Consider the following 14,963-nt stretch of genomic DNA (forward strand, 5'->3'; position numbering starts at 1 on the left):
ATGCATGCGACATTGCAGGTTCCGCATCCAATCTAACGACTTAATAAGTTGCGTAAAGGTATCTTTGTTTCTCACCTTTATTCTTGCATGAAATTATATTGGGAAATCAAGAAAGAGAATGTTCTTGCGCCTTTCAACAAATGCCCAGAATTTCTGGATCGCTGTATGGTCGGGTCAACGGTATTGTGGTATGGTCAACGATACCTGGTACGCTCTCCGGTACGTGGTACGGTCCATGGTACATGGTACGGTACACGACCTTCCTTCTTCTAGCTCGAGCATTCTTTTTCCTTGGAATTTTTAAGACTGCCCATCGAAAATAAACTCGTTTTCGTCGATCATCCGTCCTTTGGCTCGATGGTAGGCGCATCCAGCAATGGCCATTGGCCATTTACCGAACCATCAACATTTCCTCATACACTTCTTCAGCAATTCTTCTATCTTTCTCCTTTGCCTTCTTTCTAAGTTCTTTTCAGGCTCTTTGGTCATGGTTCTTATCAAAATTTTATCCTGTAGTGAGGGTCACTACAGTGACTTTCCGACAAGTGATTGTCAGAATTGTGCGAGTGAAGACAAAACACATGAAAAAATCATGTAGTTATTTGTAGGGATGGTAACAAGTCTTTAAAGCCTCCTGCACGTAGCAAACCGACCGTCGGATATGGATGGGCTCACAGACCTATTGAGAGAACGTAAGATCCATTAAAAAAAGAAGAAGAAGATTCCTTTGATGAGAGTCCTTTGGGACTGTGATGGTGTTGAGGAGCAGACTTGGGAGCCTGAGGCGAGGATGAAGGCAAGGTTTAAGAAGTAGTATGAGAAGCAAGCCGCGACTTGAACTTGCCTAGCCTGGTCCCATATGTAATCCGCGGCTGGAGCGGGAATGGAGTATTCCAGCCCATCTCTCTTGTTTACTTTGTTGCTTGGGTTGGTTGGTTGTGCGACTAAGTAACAAGATGAGGTGGTGTTTGGGGTACAAACTTTCTGCGAGGTAGTGTGTTGGAGGAAATTTACTTGTTTTAGAAGTTTCTATAAGGGGAAAGTTTCCAGAAGTGGGAAGTGCTAAAAATGGAAAGTTTTATGTGAGTTGGAATTTGTCCATTTTTAGTGTCAGAGGGCCTTGGAGGGGCTTGTGTGGCCTTAGTGGCGGACTTTTGAGTCGTTGCGCCGTGTGTGGCGGTCTTTTGAGTTATTGTGTGGCCTTTGTGGCGGGTTGTTTAGCCGTTGTGTGGCCTTCGTGGCGGGCTGTTTAGCCAGAGTGCTTGTTGAGGCGGTCCTTCGGGAGAGATGGTCTTTGTGTCGGTCCTTCGGGAGAAGTGGCCTTGTTGGCGGTACTTTTTAGGACATTTGTTTGGCCTTGTGGCGGTCCTGTTTAGGACATTTGTTTGGCCTTGGTGGCGGTCCTGTTTAGGACGTTTGTTTGGCCTTGGTGGCGGTCCTGTTTAGGACATTTGTTTGGCCTTGGTGGTGGTCATGTTTAGGACATTTGCTTGGCCTTTGTGGCGGCCCGTTGGGTAGAGAGATGATCCTTGTGTGGTCATGAGATATTCCAGTGAGGGGATATGTGGTTGGTAGGACATCGTGTTGTCTTACGCGAGCCACGAAAGGAAACCTGGATAGGGATAGGACTCAGACGTGTTCGGAATTGTTTGCTCGCGAATCTTGGGGAACTTAGGTTCTCCTAGTACCGTCATATTCTAAGACTTTGTGGCTTGGGAGTATGGCTAGTATATCAACTTCGGATGACGATCCGGGGGCACGCTGTAGGGTGGCAACCCAAGAAACGAGTATTGGACTCTCTTATATATATTATGGCATGCGGGTTTAGGCCCGATGAGGAGCTAATATTATGGCATGCAGACTTCGGTCTGATGAGGAGCCAATAAAAACTCAACGTTTAGGCCTGTGAGTAAAAAGGAGAGTCCAAAAGTCGAGAGCAAATAATGCCTGGAGCGTGAGTCTATCGCCTAGAGGTGACCTTTCGTATATCGCTCGGAGGAGTGCGGGCCGTGGAGACGGTAGCACGGGAGTCCTTGGCTGAGTGTTGTTCGAGATCTGAGGACGAATCTAAATTGGTGGGAGAGAATTGTAAAATCCGCAAATCGGAATCCCGGTTTGGGATGTGCATCGATTGATGCTGGAGGAGCATCGGTCGATGCTGACTCAATTTCCTGCGTTTTGGGCAAAGGGAAAGGAGAAAAACCCTTAAGTCGTTCTTTTGTCTCATTAGACGACTTTAGCCGTTTATGAGAGAAAAGAGAAGAGAGAAAGTGTTCTTGAGCGTTCTTGAGGTTTTTGGGAGATTTCAAGCTGTTCTTGTAGAGATATGTAGCTGGGATCGTTGTAGGAGCTTCCTAGGAACGTTTTTTTCCTGTGTTTGGGTAGGATTCCTTCTGTGGCAAAGGTAAGTGCATGACCATGGCTTATCTAGGCTGGAGATTACTCGGATATGTTTGTTTCTGTGTTATTAGGCTTGTTAGTATATTGTTTGAGGCATTTGGAAGCTTTCTTGTGGCTTGGAATCGTTTCTTGTGGTTCCAGGAACGAAGATCCAGCGAGAAGCTTCGGGGAAAAAAATGCTCGGCATGAGCATTGGTCGATGCACTATGTGCGTCGGTCGATGCTAGTGCGAGGACGGCACAATTTGACCTAGGAGCATCGATCGATGCCATGTGGAGGCGTCGGTCGATGCGATTAGGGTTTCTGCGTAATGTCGAGCATGTGTCGATCGATGTAAGTGGGGGCATCGGTCGATGCAGTTGAACCTTGTGTCGATCGATGCATACCCTGTGTCGGTCGATGCTGGTCCCTGATGGTGTCGGTCGATGCAAGCTTTGTGTCGGTCGATGCAGAGCCTGGTTTGTTTGTTGATTGTTGTTTGATGGTTAGAGTATCTTTATTGCTTGTGTGTATAGCCCAGTAGATGGGAGGATTGCCTTACTGAGTGTTTATAAAATACTCATGCATTGCAATTTGTGTTTGTAATGCAGGTAAGGGCAAGGTGTGATCTTGGAATCAAGGCAATGAAGATGAGGATGTTCTAGTGGTTCGCTTGGTTGTCTGGCTTCTGTTAGGTTGCTAGAGTTGATCCTAGAATGTTGTTTAGGAATGTTGGTTCTCTGGTTTATGCTGTTTGGATCATTAGTTTATGATTGGATTATTTATTGGTATTGGTATCTGTTTTCCGCTGTTGGTTGTGTTTGTGGTTAGGTGGCAAGTGGGTATGAGACCACTAGTTGTAGTGTTTTTATTATTAATATTAAAAAAAAACAGGTCAGGTCGTTTCATAATCCATTTGTTAGGGGAAATTTTTGTTTTAAAAGATGTATTTTTTAGTTATATATGCACTTTTTTATAGTTATTGATAAGGAAACTAAAAAAATGGGTAAGAAATGTAAGGATACCGTATCAAGTCATATCTCTTAAATATGTAAAGTGTATATTTGTAATAATGTATATATCCTAGCTCTCTATGCTCTTCCCTTGTATATATAGTCTTGTTATCATTCAATAATAATGATCATATTCTCTATCTCTATATGGTATCAGAGCTACGCTCCTAGACCCAGAATTTTTCTTCCTTCTCATTCTCACCGTTTTTCTTCTTTTTCTCTTTTCCACCATGTCTTCTAATGGTACGACTGATCCCCAAGTTGCTTCAGCCACTGATGTTGTTCCCCTCACCACTTCTTCTCTGCTTCACATTAACATGATTAATGTCACAAAACTTATCTCCACTAATTACCTCATGTGCAACCGCCAAGTTAATGCCCTCCTTGACGGCTACAATCTTGGCCACTTTCTCGATGTTGAGGCAGACAAACCCGATCCCACGATCACGACCGCCGGATCCACTGCTGCTAATCCTGCTTATGTTGTGTGGACCCGCCAAGATAAACTCATTTACAGTGCTATCCTTGGTGCCATCTCTCTTGATGTGCAACCACTCCTCTCTCATGCCTCCACCTCTATAGACGTACGGACAACCTTGAGTTCTACCTACGCCAAGCGTAGCCGCGGCCACATCCTGCAACTGAAACACCAAGTAAGTGAATGGAGAAAAGGCAATCGTTCTATTGACGAATATGTCCAAGGGCTGACGATGTGGTTCGATCAACTTGCTTTCCTTGGCAAACCTGAGGATCATGAGGACCAGATCCGCTACATTCTCAAAGGCCTTCGCGAAGACTATAAGACCGTCGTTGACCAAACCGAAGGACGTGCTGTGGCACCCTCGATTCCGGAGCTTCACGAGAATATTCTCAACCTTGAAGCTACTCTTCTTACATCGAGTCATGCTGCCTCTGTTCCAATCACTGCCAACTATGCCAACAGTCATCAGCGCTCCAAGCCTTTCCATCCGCGGCAACACAACAACAACAACCAAGGCTGGTATCATAACAACAACGGTGGCCACAACCGTAGCTCTAAGCCTTCTCTTGGTAAGTGCCAGATTTGCGGCACTCAAGGTAACTCCGCTAGGCGTTGTCCTCAGTTTCAGTCTCCACAAGCTCAACGACCACTTTTTCCCACTCCTCGTGCCAACATTGCTCAATCTTCTACTCCTTGGATCATGGACTCTGGTGCCACGCACCATATTACATCCGACTTTGCCAATCTCTCCATTTATCAACCTTACACTGGCGGTGAAGAGGTTCTTGTTGGTGATGGCACTGGTCTTCCCATCCTTCACATGGGTTCAGCTTCTCTACCCTTTCTTTAACGCCACTTGTTACTTACTAAAGTTCTTCATGTCCCTAATATCCAAAAGAACTTAATCTATGTTTATCGGCTTTGCAATGCGAATAATGTGTCTGTTGAATTCTTCCCGGCTTACTTTCAGGTGAAGGATCTCAGCTCGGGGGCTTGGTTGCTCCAAGGACAGACTAAGGACGAACTCTATGAGTGGCCAATCCCATCAACAGTTGCAGCTTCATACTTTGCTACCCCTACAGTGAAAGCGTCTGTTTCCGATTGGCATTCGAGGCTTGGTCATCCATCTCTTCCTATTTTAAAAACTGTTATTTCAAATTTTTCTCTACCTCTCTCAGACTCCATTACCAAAACATTTGCTTGTCTAGATTGTCACTCCAATAAAAGCCACAAGTTGGCATTTGCTCAAACTACTATTTCTTCCTCTCGTCCTTTAGAGTATCTGTTTACGGATCTCTGGACCTCCCCCATACTTTCTCTCAATGAGTTTAAACATTATCTAATCATTGTGGATCACTTCACTCGATACACTTGGTTTTATCCCCTCAAACTAAAATCCGAGGTCAAAAACACTTTCATTTGATTTAAAGCGTTAGTCGAAAATCGTTTCAATACTAAAATAGGAACCCTCGTCTCCGACAATGGAGGTGAATTCATCACACTTTGTGATGTTCTCTCCACTTCTGGCATACAACACATGACTACTCCTCCCCATACACCCGAACATAATGGCCTGTCTGAACGCCAATATAGACACATCGTCGAAGCAAGTCTCTCCCTTCTCCACCATGCCCAAATCCGAAACACCTATTGGTCCTATGCATTTGCAACCGCGGTTTATTTGATCAATCGCATGCCTACCCCTATTCTCTCTCTTGTCTCCCCATATCGTTAGTCGTTTTCCATTGAACCCAATTACTCCAGGCTCAAAATATTTGGTTGCCTTTGTTTTCCTTGGTTACGTCCATATCGCTCACATAAAATTGAACCACGCTCCAGCCCCTGTGTGTTCTTGGGATACTATCTCACACAGAGTGCTTTCTTCTGTCTTGATCCCTCTACACATCGCCTCTATGTTTCCCGGCATGTGCAGTTTGTGGAAACTTCTTTTCCCTTTTCCCAACTGTCTTCCAAACCTCCTGCTCCGCTAGTCTCGACCAATTGGACTCCTCCGCTTTCACTTATTCCTATCTCTGCTGCTCCACTCATCGAGATTCCTCCTTCTCCTCCTCCGGCACCTGCGGCTTCCGACTCTGATTCTTCACCAGACTCGCCACAGACAGCGGGTGCTTCACCCTCTCCATGAAATTCGCAGGCCTCGTCCGCCGCCGCTGCTACACCGACCTCGTCAACTCCATTGTCGGGATCCCCACACTCTGATCGGGATTCAAAGATTGTCTCCACCAGTGAACATCATCCCAATTCTCCTTCTCCGTCTCAATCCACAGCGACAACAACAATCGGGTCCACAACACCACAAAGTGACATGGATTCTCAGCCCAGGCCTACGACCTCTTCAGGCCCAATAACTAATTCTGAATCCACAACATCACAATCTGCATAATCCAGCCCATCACACACGACCTCTTCGTCCTCGACAACACAACCACCGCCACCTCTGCCTGCTTCGAACATTCACCCAATGACGACTCGTGCAAAACATGGGATTGTGAAACCCAACACGAAGTATGCACTTGCCATCGCCACCATTGATGTAGAACCAAAAACAGTCATTCAAGATTTTGCCGACGAGAAATGGCAAACTGCAATGTCCGATGAGTTCAATGGCCAACTGAGTCGATTCACTTGGTCTTTGGTTTCGCCGGATCCCCACCAGAACGTCATTGACACTAAATGGATCTTCAAGCTCAAATACTTACATAATGGCTTTGTTGACTGGCACAAGGCGCGTCTTGTGGCGCGTGGCTACAACCAGCGAAAAAGCATTGACTACAATGAAACGTTTAGTCCGGTTATCAAATCTACCACGATTTGGATTGTTCTTCAGACAGCGGTTGCGTGTGACTGGCTTATGAAGCAGCTCGATGTGAACTAGGCTTTCCTACAAGGAACCTTAGAAGAAGAGGTTTACATCAAATAACCGCAAGGCTTCGTCGATGTCAATCACCCCGATCACGTCTGTCGCCTCCACAAATCGCTTTACGGCCTCAAACAAGCACCACGTTCTTGGTACCAGGAACTAAAAACCTATCTGCTTCAGGCTGGTTTCTTGAACTCACTCGCTGATGCATCCTTGTTCATTCTCCACCAAGGTCAGAGCAAAATCTATTTGCTTGTCTATGTTGATGACATTATTGTCACCGCTAACGCACGACAAGGATCTTCTTCGACAAACCCTCAACTCGTTGGCTACTCGTTTCGACATCAAGGATCCGGAAGATCTTCACTACTTCCTAGGACTCAAGCTCATCGAACGCCAAATGGCTTGCATCTCACTCAACAGAGGTACATTCTTGATCTTCTCACTCGCTGTAATATGCTTCATGCTAAGCCAGTTACAACACCCATGGCCACATCTCTGAAACTCACTCTCGCTGCTAGAACAATCCTAAAGGATTCATCCGAGTACAGAACAATCATTGGTAGCTTGCAATATCTAGCTTTTACAAGGCCAAATATCTCTTATGCTGTGAATTGTCTCTCACAATACATGCACAGACCAACATCCAAACACTGGCAATGAAACACTTGCGTGGGAGCTACGTACTTGTGTGCTAATCCGGTGTTTCACTCTCGCATGAAACACTTGGCCCTTGACTACCACTTCATCCGAAATCAGGTCGCCGATGGCACTCTACATGTTGCTCATGTTGCTTCCAAGGATCAGCTCGCTGATGCATTAACAAAGCCTCTAGCTCGTGCCCCTTTCAACACGCTATCTTCCAAGATTGGTGTGCTCAAGACCCCACCATCTTGAGGGGAGATGTAAGGATATCGTATCAAGTCATATCTCTTAAATATGTAAATTGTATATTTGTAATAATGTATATACCCTAGCTCTCTATGCTCTTCCCTTGTATATCTACTCTTGTTATCATTCAATAATAATCATCATATTCTTTATCTCTATAAGAAACAGAGGAAACAAAGCAAGATTGACATTGTTTGCTACATCTTTAAGTTATATATGCACTTTTTTAAAGATGTAGCAAACAATGTCAATCTTGCTCTGTTTTCTCAGTTTCTTACCCATTTTTTTAGTTTCCTTATCAATTTTCTCGAAAAATCTCAAAAGACGGAAGCTTCCTCTGGGGCCACAAAGGCTTCCGATCATCGGACACTTACACAACGTCAAAGGATTGTCTCACATATGTTTTTGAGGCCTCTCCCAAAAGTTTGGACCAGTGATGCTTCTCCATTTCGGATTTGTTCCCGTGGTCGTGATCTCATCGAAAGAAGGAGCAGAGCAAGTTCTCAAGACCCTCGATCTTGAATGTTGTAGCCGACCAGTCCAGAGACGGTAGCGACCAGATTGATCTCTTACAACTTCAAAGACATCGGATTCGCACCTTATGGTGAGGAATGGAAAGCGTTAAGGAAGCTCGTGGCTATGGAGCTCTTGAACGTGATATAATTGAAGTCAGTGAGGTGTATTAGAGAGGAAGAGAATGACGTGATGGTCAAGAAACTGACCAAGTCAGCTTTGACACAATCCCCGGTGAATCTGACGAAGACCCTTTTCACGCTCATAGCGAGTACCGTGTGTAAACTCGCGTTCGGGATAAATATCCATAACTGTGAGTTCGTCGACGCGCATAACATTGAGGATCTAGTTAACAAGTTTGAGTTGCTCATCGACGGTTCTGCTTTCTCTGATTTCTTAAATCCATTAATTGCTAATAGAATAGTACTTAATGTACGTTGCTTATTCAATTTTAGGCTTTTCTAAAGCGTTTTAATAATCTATAAATTTCAACTTAACGAGCTTGTCTCTCTTATGGTGATGATGCTTGATCATCCACATGTATGTCAAATCATGTTTTCATTTAGCTGTTTATAATTAATGCTTTTAATCCACATTTAGTTTTACATGTCTAATTGATAAACATATTAAACTATGGAAAAAATAAACAATCATCTTTCATATATTTTTGAATCATTAAAGTATATTAAAATGAATTTTATCCAAATTTGACTAATATTATTAATTAGTCTTCGTGTCACCGTCTCTTGGTATTTTATATCGAGCACCAAAAACTCTGGACGACTTAAGCAGCGCTTCAAGCTTTTATATGCTACGTTACGTCTCGACCTCGTCTTATGTTAAAACAGCTCGAAACCTGTTTCAGCAATATCTGCACTTTCAGTCTCTCCCTTTCTTACTGAGTTTTACAACTCAAGCTCTCGATTTCAAGCACACATACCAATCAATAAACATGATATAAAGATCCCCCTTAATCATATATCATCATGCTTAAATTATATTAGAGATTATATCTCTGGTTTAGTATTGGTTTAGTCAATTGTATAGTTCGGTTATGATTAGTGGTTTAGTAACTTGTAGTTAAGTTTTAACCTTGTACACATTTTCATCTTAATGAAGGTTTCACAATTAATTTGATAAATTATGTTTGCAGAACCTTCTCAAATCTCAATCTCCCCCTGCTTGAGTGATATACTCTGTTAAAATACTAAGTGTAGAAGAAGCTAACTCATACATATTGGATACTCAAGATCCAACTCTCTTTTTGGTCCTTTTTCAATCAACAAATCTCTTGTTTTATTATCAAGATTATTCCAGTTTCTAGGATCATAGATATCAAAAGGTGGAATTAATTGCTCATCAATATTCAAATTACCAATATTAGAGGGATTTGACACATCATCATGAGGTTCATTCACTATATCATCTAATCTATCACTATCATTTAAGTGATCACTAGGATCCACACTAGGATTCACACTAGTAGTGTTTCTTCTTTGAACAAACTTATCCAAAGCTCCTCTCTGTGTTTTCACAAATTCTTCATCTTTCTTTTTTATTTTTCTTTTTTTACATCCAGATACCATGTTAAAAAGAAGAAACAATGTCACCTGAAATTTGTGTAGAACAGCTGAACGGATAAAAGAAAAGACTTGAAAGTCTACACCAAATCTCCAATACGAGCTAGAAAAGTCACTCACCTAGTCACATAGAACATAGAAGAAAGTTAGAAAAGTTTTGACAACATAAATAATTTGGATCTAATACAACACAAGTTATACAAACATAACCAAACAATTAATCGGTTAAAATTTACCTCAATTTTCAAAATGGAATTGAACTAGGAATTGATGAGTAAAATCTGGTTAAAAGAAAGAGGATTAATTGGTTTTGGACTTTTGGGAAGCGATCAGAATCTGATCGTCACGACTCATGATGGCAGATGAGTTACCAAAAGTGGTTGTATCGTTTGTTTCAAAAGGGGGAAACATGTCTTAAGAAGGAAAACACATCTTTTGCCTTTTGTGAAAAAACTAGGTTAAATGAATGGGCCTATTTGGTTAAAAGAATATAGATGAATTTTAATCAATTATAGATCTTTTATGGACTATGGATGGCCTGCGGTACAAACCAAAAATCCAAAATAAATCAAATGGACCCCTAAATATAATTTCTTTTTTTGAACACTGAACCCCTAAAAAAAATTTGGTCTCCTAAATATTGTGGTCTAGTGGCGGAGCTAGGAATTCAATTCATCAGGATCAAAATATAATTTAAGAGGTCATTTGTGTTATTAATTTTTTTATAGGGATCAATTTTGCTATTTTATCAGGATCAATTTGATTTTTTTCCTAAAAATTCAATTAAATTTAAAATTTCACCAGGGTCAATTGACCCACATGCTTTTATCCTAGCTCAGCCCATGTTGTAGTCCCCCGGCCACCGCCCCTCTCGCCGTACCTTTAAGCCGAAGCTGATTTGGATTCTTCCTCATTTTTACTAATTTAAACTCTTTTTACCGAATCGACAACTTGATTGTGATTTAATCGTCCTAGTCTTATCTGCATTTTAAATGACTGACCAAACTTTTTTTTTTTACCTTGTTACATTTCTTTACATCGAAATTAGAAACTAAGCATTTTATAATGCTTTTTATATCGTGATAATTAAATGAGATAAAATTTATAACTTCAGAACCTAGAAGCATCTGACAAGACATCACTCAATCTTTTTCGTATTTTTCCTCTAACTACTCCAATTTAACTATACAAGTCTTTAAAAGAAACTGTTAAGGTAAATGTCGTGGTGGATTTAGGTTATGTGTAGTTTTGGAGTACTTAAAAATTTCGTCGGGTTAGGTAGGGAAATATATATATATATATATATATATATATAAAAATTATGTGTGGCTTTTGATAACTTGTAAACACTTATCACGCAATAAACAAACAGTTGAAAAGTTAAGCGTCAATTAAGTTGGTAGGCTTATTAATAAATCACATAAAATAAAATTAATGAGAAATCGGTTGAACCTACACGTCTTGTCTTCTTGTCCGAAAACGGGACCAGTGTTTACGCACGTCTTATTCGTCAACCTCTTTTCAATTTGCCTCACTTTGTTTCAGATCTGTTCTGTTCCACTTTGGTAACATTTACTGTTGCAAATAAAAAAAATTAATATCGAATCCACGGTAACAAGTATTTTATTTCCACATCAAATTTTCAACATTGGAACCTAAAACACGAAATTGGAGAACGAAACACAAATAATTACAAGCTCAAGTGATAACGTATGAGACTTAAGTAATATTGAATGTACATGAACATTCATTTATCAAGGAAACAAAAACAATATACAAACTCAGGGAAGAAAGCCGATGATGTAAGGGGAAGAAGAGCGATAAGGGGAGGGAGAGTAAGAGTAGAGGCCGTGGCGGTGGTAAGCATGAGGAGGCGGAGAAGAGTGGCTCAAGAAGGTTCTGACGGCGTCAGCCACCACCACCAAGAACTCCATTGCTATCTTCATAATCTCTATGCATAGCTCTATTCTCTTTATCACCATCCTCTCTCTCTCTCTCTCTCTCTCTCTCTTAGTTTTTTTTTCTCTACTTTGAGATTCTTACTCTATCTTCTTTGTCTTTGGCATTTATATAAAGTCAAACATGAAACATGCATGCCATGTGAATTATATGCGAATAACTTAAAACTATTGTATAACTTGTTTTGACTTTTACATATAATCTATTCTATTTTAAATAATAAAAAAATTGAAAACATAAATAAAATGGCAGAATGTTTCTGCAGTTTTAATTACTTACAATTATCTATCGAAATATGAAATATATCGCATTTTTTCACTTATTCATTCCACATTTTTGGAGTTGTGACTTGTGACTAATCTAAAGAATGTTTACATTTAGGAGTTTTCAGACAAGTGAAAATATATATTCGTTTAGTTTATTGTTAGCTAAGAATTTCTTACTCATTGCATTCCTTATTTATTTCACTCTTTACGAATTACGATACATATATTGATCCTAGCTATATGTAAATTTGTTTACCATATGATTTGCGTTTTTGCTTTTAAAAGCAACGCCTCTCTCTCTCTTTTTCTATTTCAAATTTCACCCTTCCTAAATAGAGCAAGAGTGCAAGACCCATGCCTCTCGTGAATTTTAGTCTTGTTCGGTAGCATAGTCTACATGAATACTTTATGTGATAGATCAAACACACAAACTAAAACACTGCTCACAAAGTTGCAGCTCATGCTTCAGTATATCACATTTGGAAACAAAGTTCTCCACAACTCAGTCCATTACACCTTTCGTCATATTCAAAATCATTGACAGTGAAGTGCGGAACACCATCACAGCAAGAAGGCATAGAAAACGTTGGAGCAATCTCATGATCCGATGGATTCGATGAGCCCTTTATCTTAACCATACTAATTGTAATCTTGTTTTTATCTTTTTTGCCAAGATTACACTAATTTAGGTATAGCTATTGTATTACCTCTACATTTCATTATAATGATATTTATAAAGAGTTAGTATAGAAAGGATATATATGTAATTCATTTATCCTAAACCCTAAGGTTAAGTCTGTATATATATTGTAATTGTCTCAATCAAATACAATCAACTTACCTTTGATAATATGGTATCAGAGCAGTAAGATCTCAAAGACTTAATTTTTTTTTCCACGCAGCCGCTTTTAGCCTTGGGGTTTTAAAACAAACCGAAATAACTGAACCGAACCGATATTTTTGGTGTTCTGTTCGGTTTCGGTTATGGCGGCTGAACCGATTGGTACAATTTTTTTTCTTCAAAAAAACAAAATATTTCTGTTATTTCGGTTAACCGAATTATTCTTTTTTTAATTATTTTTGATGTTTTTTTAATTTTTTAGAAAAAAATCTAACAAAACCAAAATTTACACCTAAAATAACCGAATCACCAGGAAAAACCGAAACCGAAATATATTTCGGTTCAATTCGATAACATTTTCAAAAATAAAAAAAAAACCGAAAAACCGAAATAACCGAACCGAATTCACCGTAATAACCGAAGTCCCAGGGCTAGTCGCTTTCTTCTTTTCTACTCATCTTCTTCTTCTTCTTCTTCTTTTTCTTATTTCTTTTTCACCGGCCATGTCTTCTTCATCCGTGGTTGTTGGCACTGCTGATGCTACCTCTCTACTCAACATTAACATGTCCAACGTGACAAAACTCACTTCCACAAACTACTTGGTGTGGAAACGTCAAGTGTATGCTTTGTGCAAGGGATATGATCTCGCCGGTTACCTCGACGGATCTGTTGCTGTCCCTCCTACCACACTCACCACCAATGACGTCTCCTCTGCAAATCCGGCTTACAAAAACTGGTAGAGGCAAGATCAGTTCATCTTGTCCAGTTTCCTTGGAACAATTTCCATCTCGGTGCAACCTCTTCTCTCTACGGCTTTGACATCGGTGGAGATCTGGAACACCCTCGCGGGCACGTATGCTAAACCTAGTCGCACTCATATCAAACAAGTACGTGAACAACTGAAACATTGGAAGAAAGGTACCAGATCTATTGAGGAATATTTTCAAGGTTTTACCACAAGGTTTGATCAGTTAGCTTTGCTTGAGAGTCCGCTTCCTCAAGAAGATCAGATTGACTATATCCTTGGTGTTCCTGAAGAATACAAGTCGGTGGTGGATCAAATTGAAGGACTTGACACCACCCAATCCTTTACGGTCGTTCTTGAAAAGTTGATAAATCATGAATAGAAGATTCAGACAATGATGATAGTCTCCTCCTCTGTTCCTGCATCGGCGAATGTGGCTTCCCACAAAGGCAATACTAATCGCCACCATCATCAGTCTCGTGGTCATCAGTCGTGGCAACCACGTCACTCTAACTCACGGTCTGACTCTCTTGTCTCCTCTGGTCGTGGCTATCATGGGCGTTGTCAGATTTGTGGGGTTCATGGCCATAATGCTCGATGGTGTTCTCAGTTTCAATCATCTGGTCGCGGGTATTCACGTTACACTGGTAGTCATCCTTCGTTCTCCATGACTCTATGGCAGCCACATGCTAATATGGTCACCGCACAACCATACGATGCGGCAAACTGGGTTTTGGATTCGGGTGCAACTCATCATTTAACATTTGATATTGCTAACCCGTCCATGCATCAGCCGTATAATGGCGGGGAAGAAGTCACAATTGCCGATGGATCGGGTCTTAAGATCACCCATACCGGTTCTGGTTTACTTCCTACACCATCTACTTCTCTTAAACTTCGAGATATTTTATACGTGCCTGATTTTTGCACAAGCTTTATTTCTGTTTACCGTCTATGCAATGATAATAAGGTTTCTGTGGCATTCTTTCCCACACATTTTCAGGTGACGGATCTCAGCACGGGGGTCTAATTACTCCAAGGCAAGACTAAGAATGAGCTATATGAGTGGTCGGTTCGCAATAACACCATCATGTCGTTTTCTGCTTCATCCTCCTCCAAAGCCAACCTCTCTTCATGGCATTTTTGTCTTGGGCATCCCTCGGTGGAAGTTTTAAAAACAGTTGTTTCTCAGTTTTTATTACCGCTTTCTTCTTCCCAGCAAAAATATTTGTCGTGTTCCGACTGTTTAATCAATAAGAGTCACAAATTGTCGTTCTTTGCAAACACAATCATCTCTTCTCAACCGCTTGAGTATTTTTAAACTGATGTTTGGACATCTCCGATTTTATCCTCGGATAATTTTAAGTATTATCTTGTTATCGTTGATCACTTTACACGATATACATGGTGTTAT

General features: G+C 40.8%; 4 protein-coding genes and 1 pseudogene across 4 annotated transcripts in view; 4 read left to right on the plus strand and 1 right to left on the minus strand.

Moving 5' to 3' along the window:
- The window catches only part of LOC104792630, a 14,483-nt gene extending 11,427 nt beyond the window's left edge, over positions 1–3,056 (plus strand). The window contains exon 2 of the mRNA XM_010518824.2: positions 2,991–3,056. Within this exon, the coding sequence (XP_010517126.1) occupies positions 2,991–3,044 (54 nt within the window). The 3' untranslated portion in view covers positions 3,045–3,056. The remainder of the gene's footprint in view (positions 1–2,990) is intronic.
- LOC104708847 lies at positions 3,623–4,723 on the plus strand. Its single transcript, XM_010425492.1, has one exon. It carries the CDS (start codon positions 3,623–3,625, stop codon positions 4,721–4,723), a length of 1,101 nt encoding a protein of 366 aa, XP_010423794.1.
- LOC109127462 lies at positions 7,890–8,623 on the plus strand (annotated as a pseudogene).
- On the minus strand, positions 11,344–11,849 carry LOC109125874. The gene has a single exon (XM_019228606.1). The coding sequence runs from the start codon at positions 11,718–11,720 to the stop codon at positions 11,520–11,522; it is 201 nt and encodes a 66-aa protein (XP_019084151.1). The 5' UTR covers positions 11,721–11,849; the 3' UTR covers positions 11,344–11,519.
- Positions 13,308–13,931, plus strand: LOC104708863. Its single transcript, XM_010425515.1, has 2 exons — positions 13,308–13,540; positions 13,766–13,931. The coding sequence occupies exons 1-2, from the start codon at positions 13,308–13,310 to the stop codon at positions 13,929–13,931; spliced, it is 399 nt and encodes a 132-aa protein (XP_010423817.1).

This window comes from Camelina sativa, chromosome 1 (assembly GCF_000633955.1).
Source record: "Camelina sativa cultivar DH55 chromosome 1, Cs, whole genome shotgun sequence".
Lineage (NCBI taxonomy): Eukaryota > Viridiplantae > Streptophyta > Magnoliopsida > Brassicales > Brassicaceae > Camelina > Camelina sativa.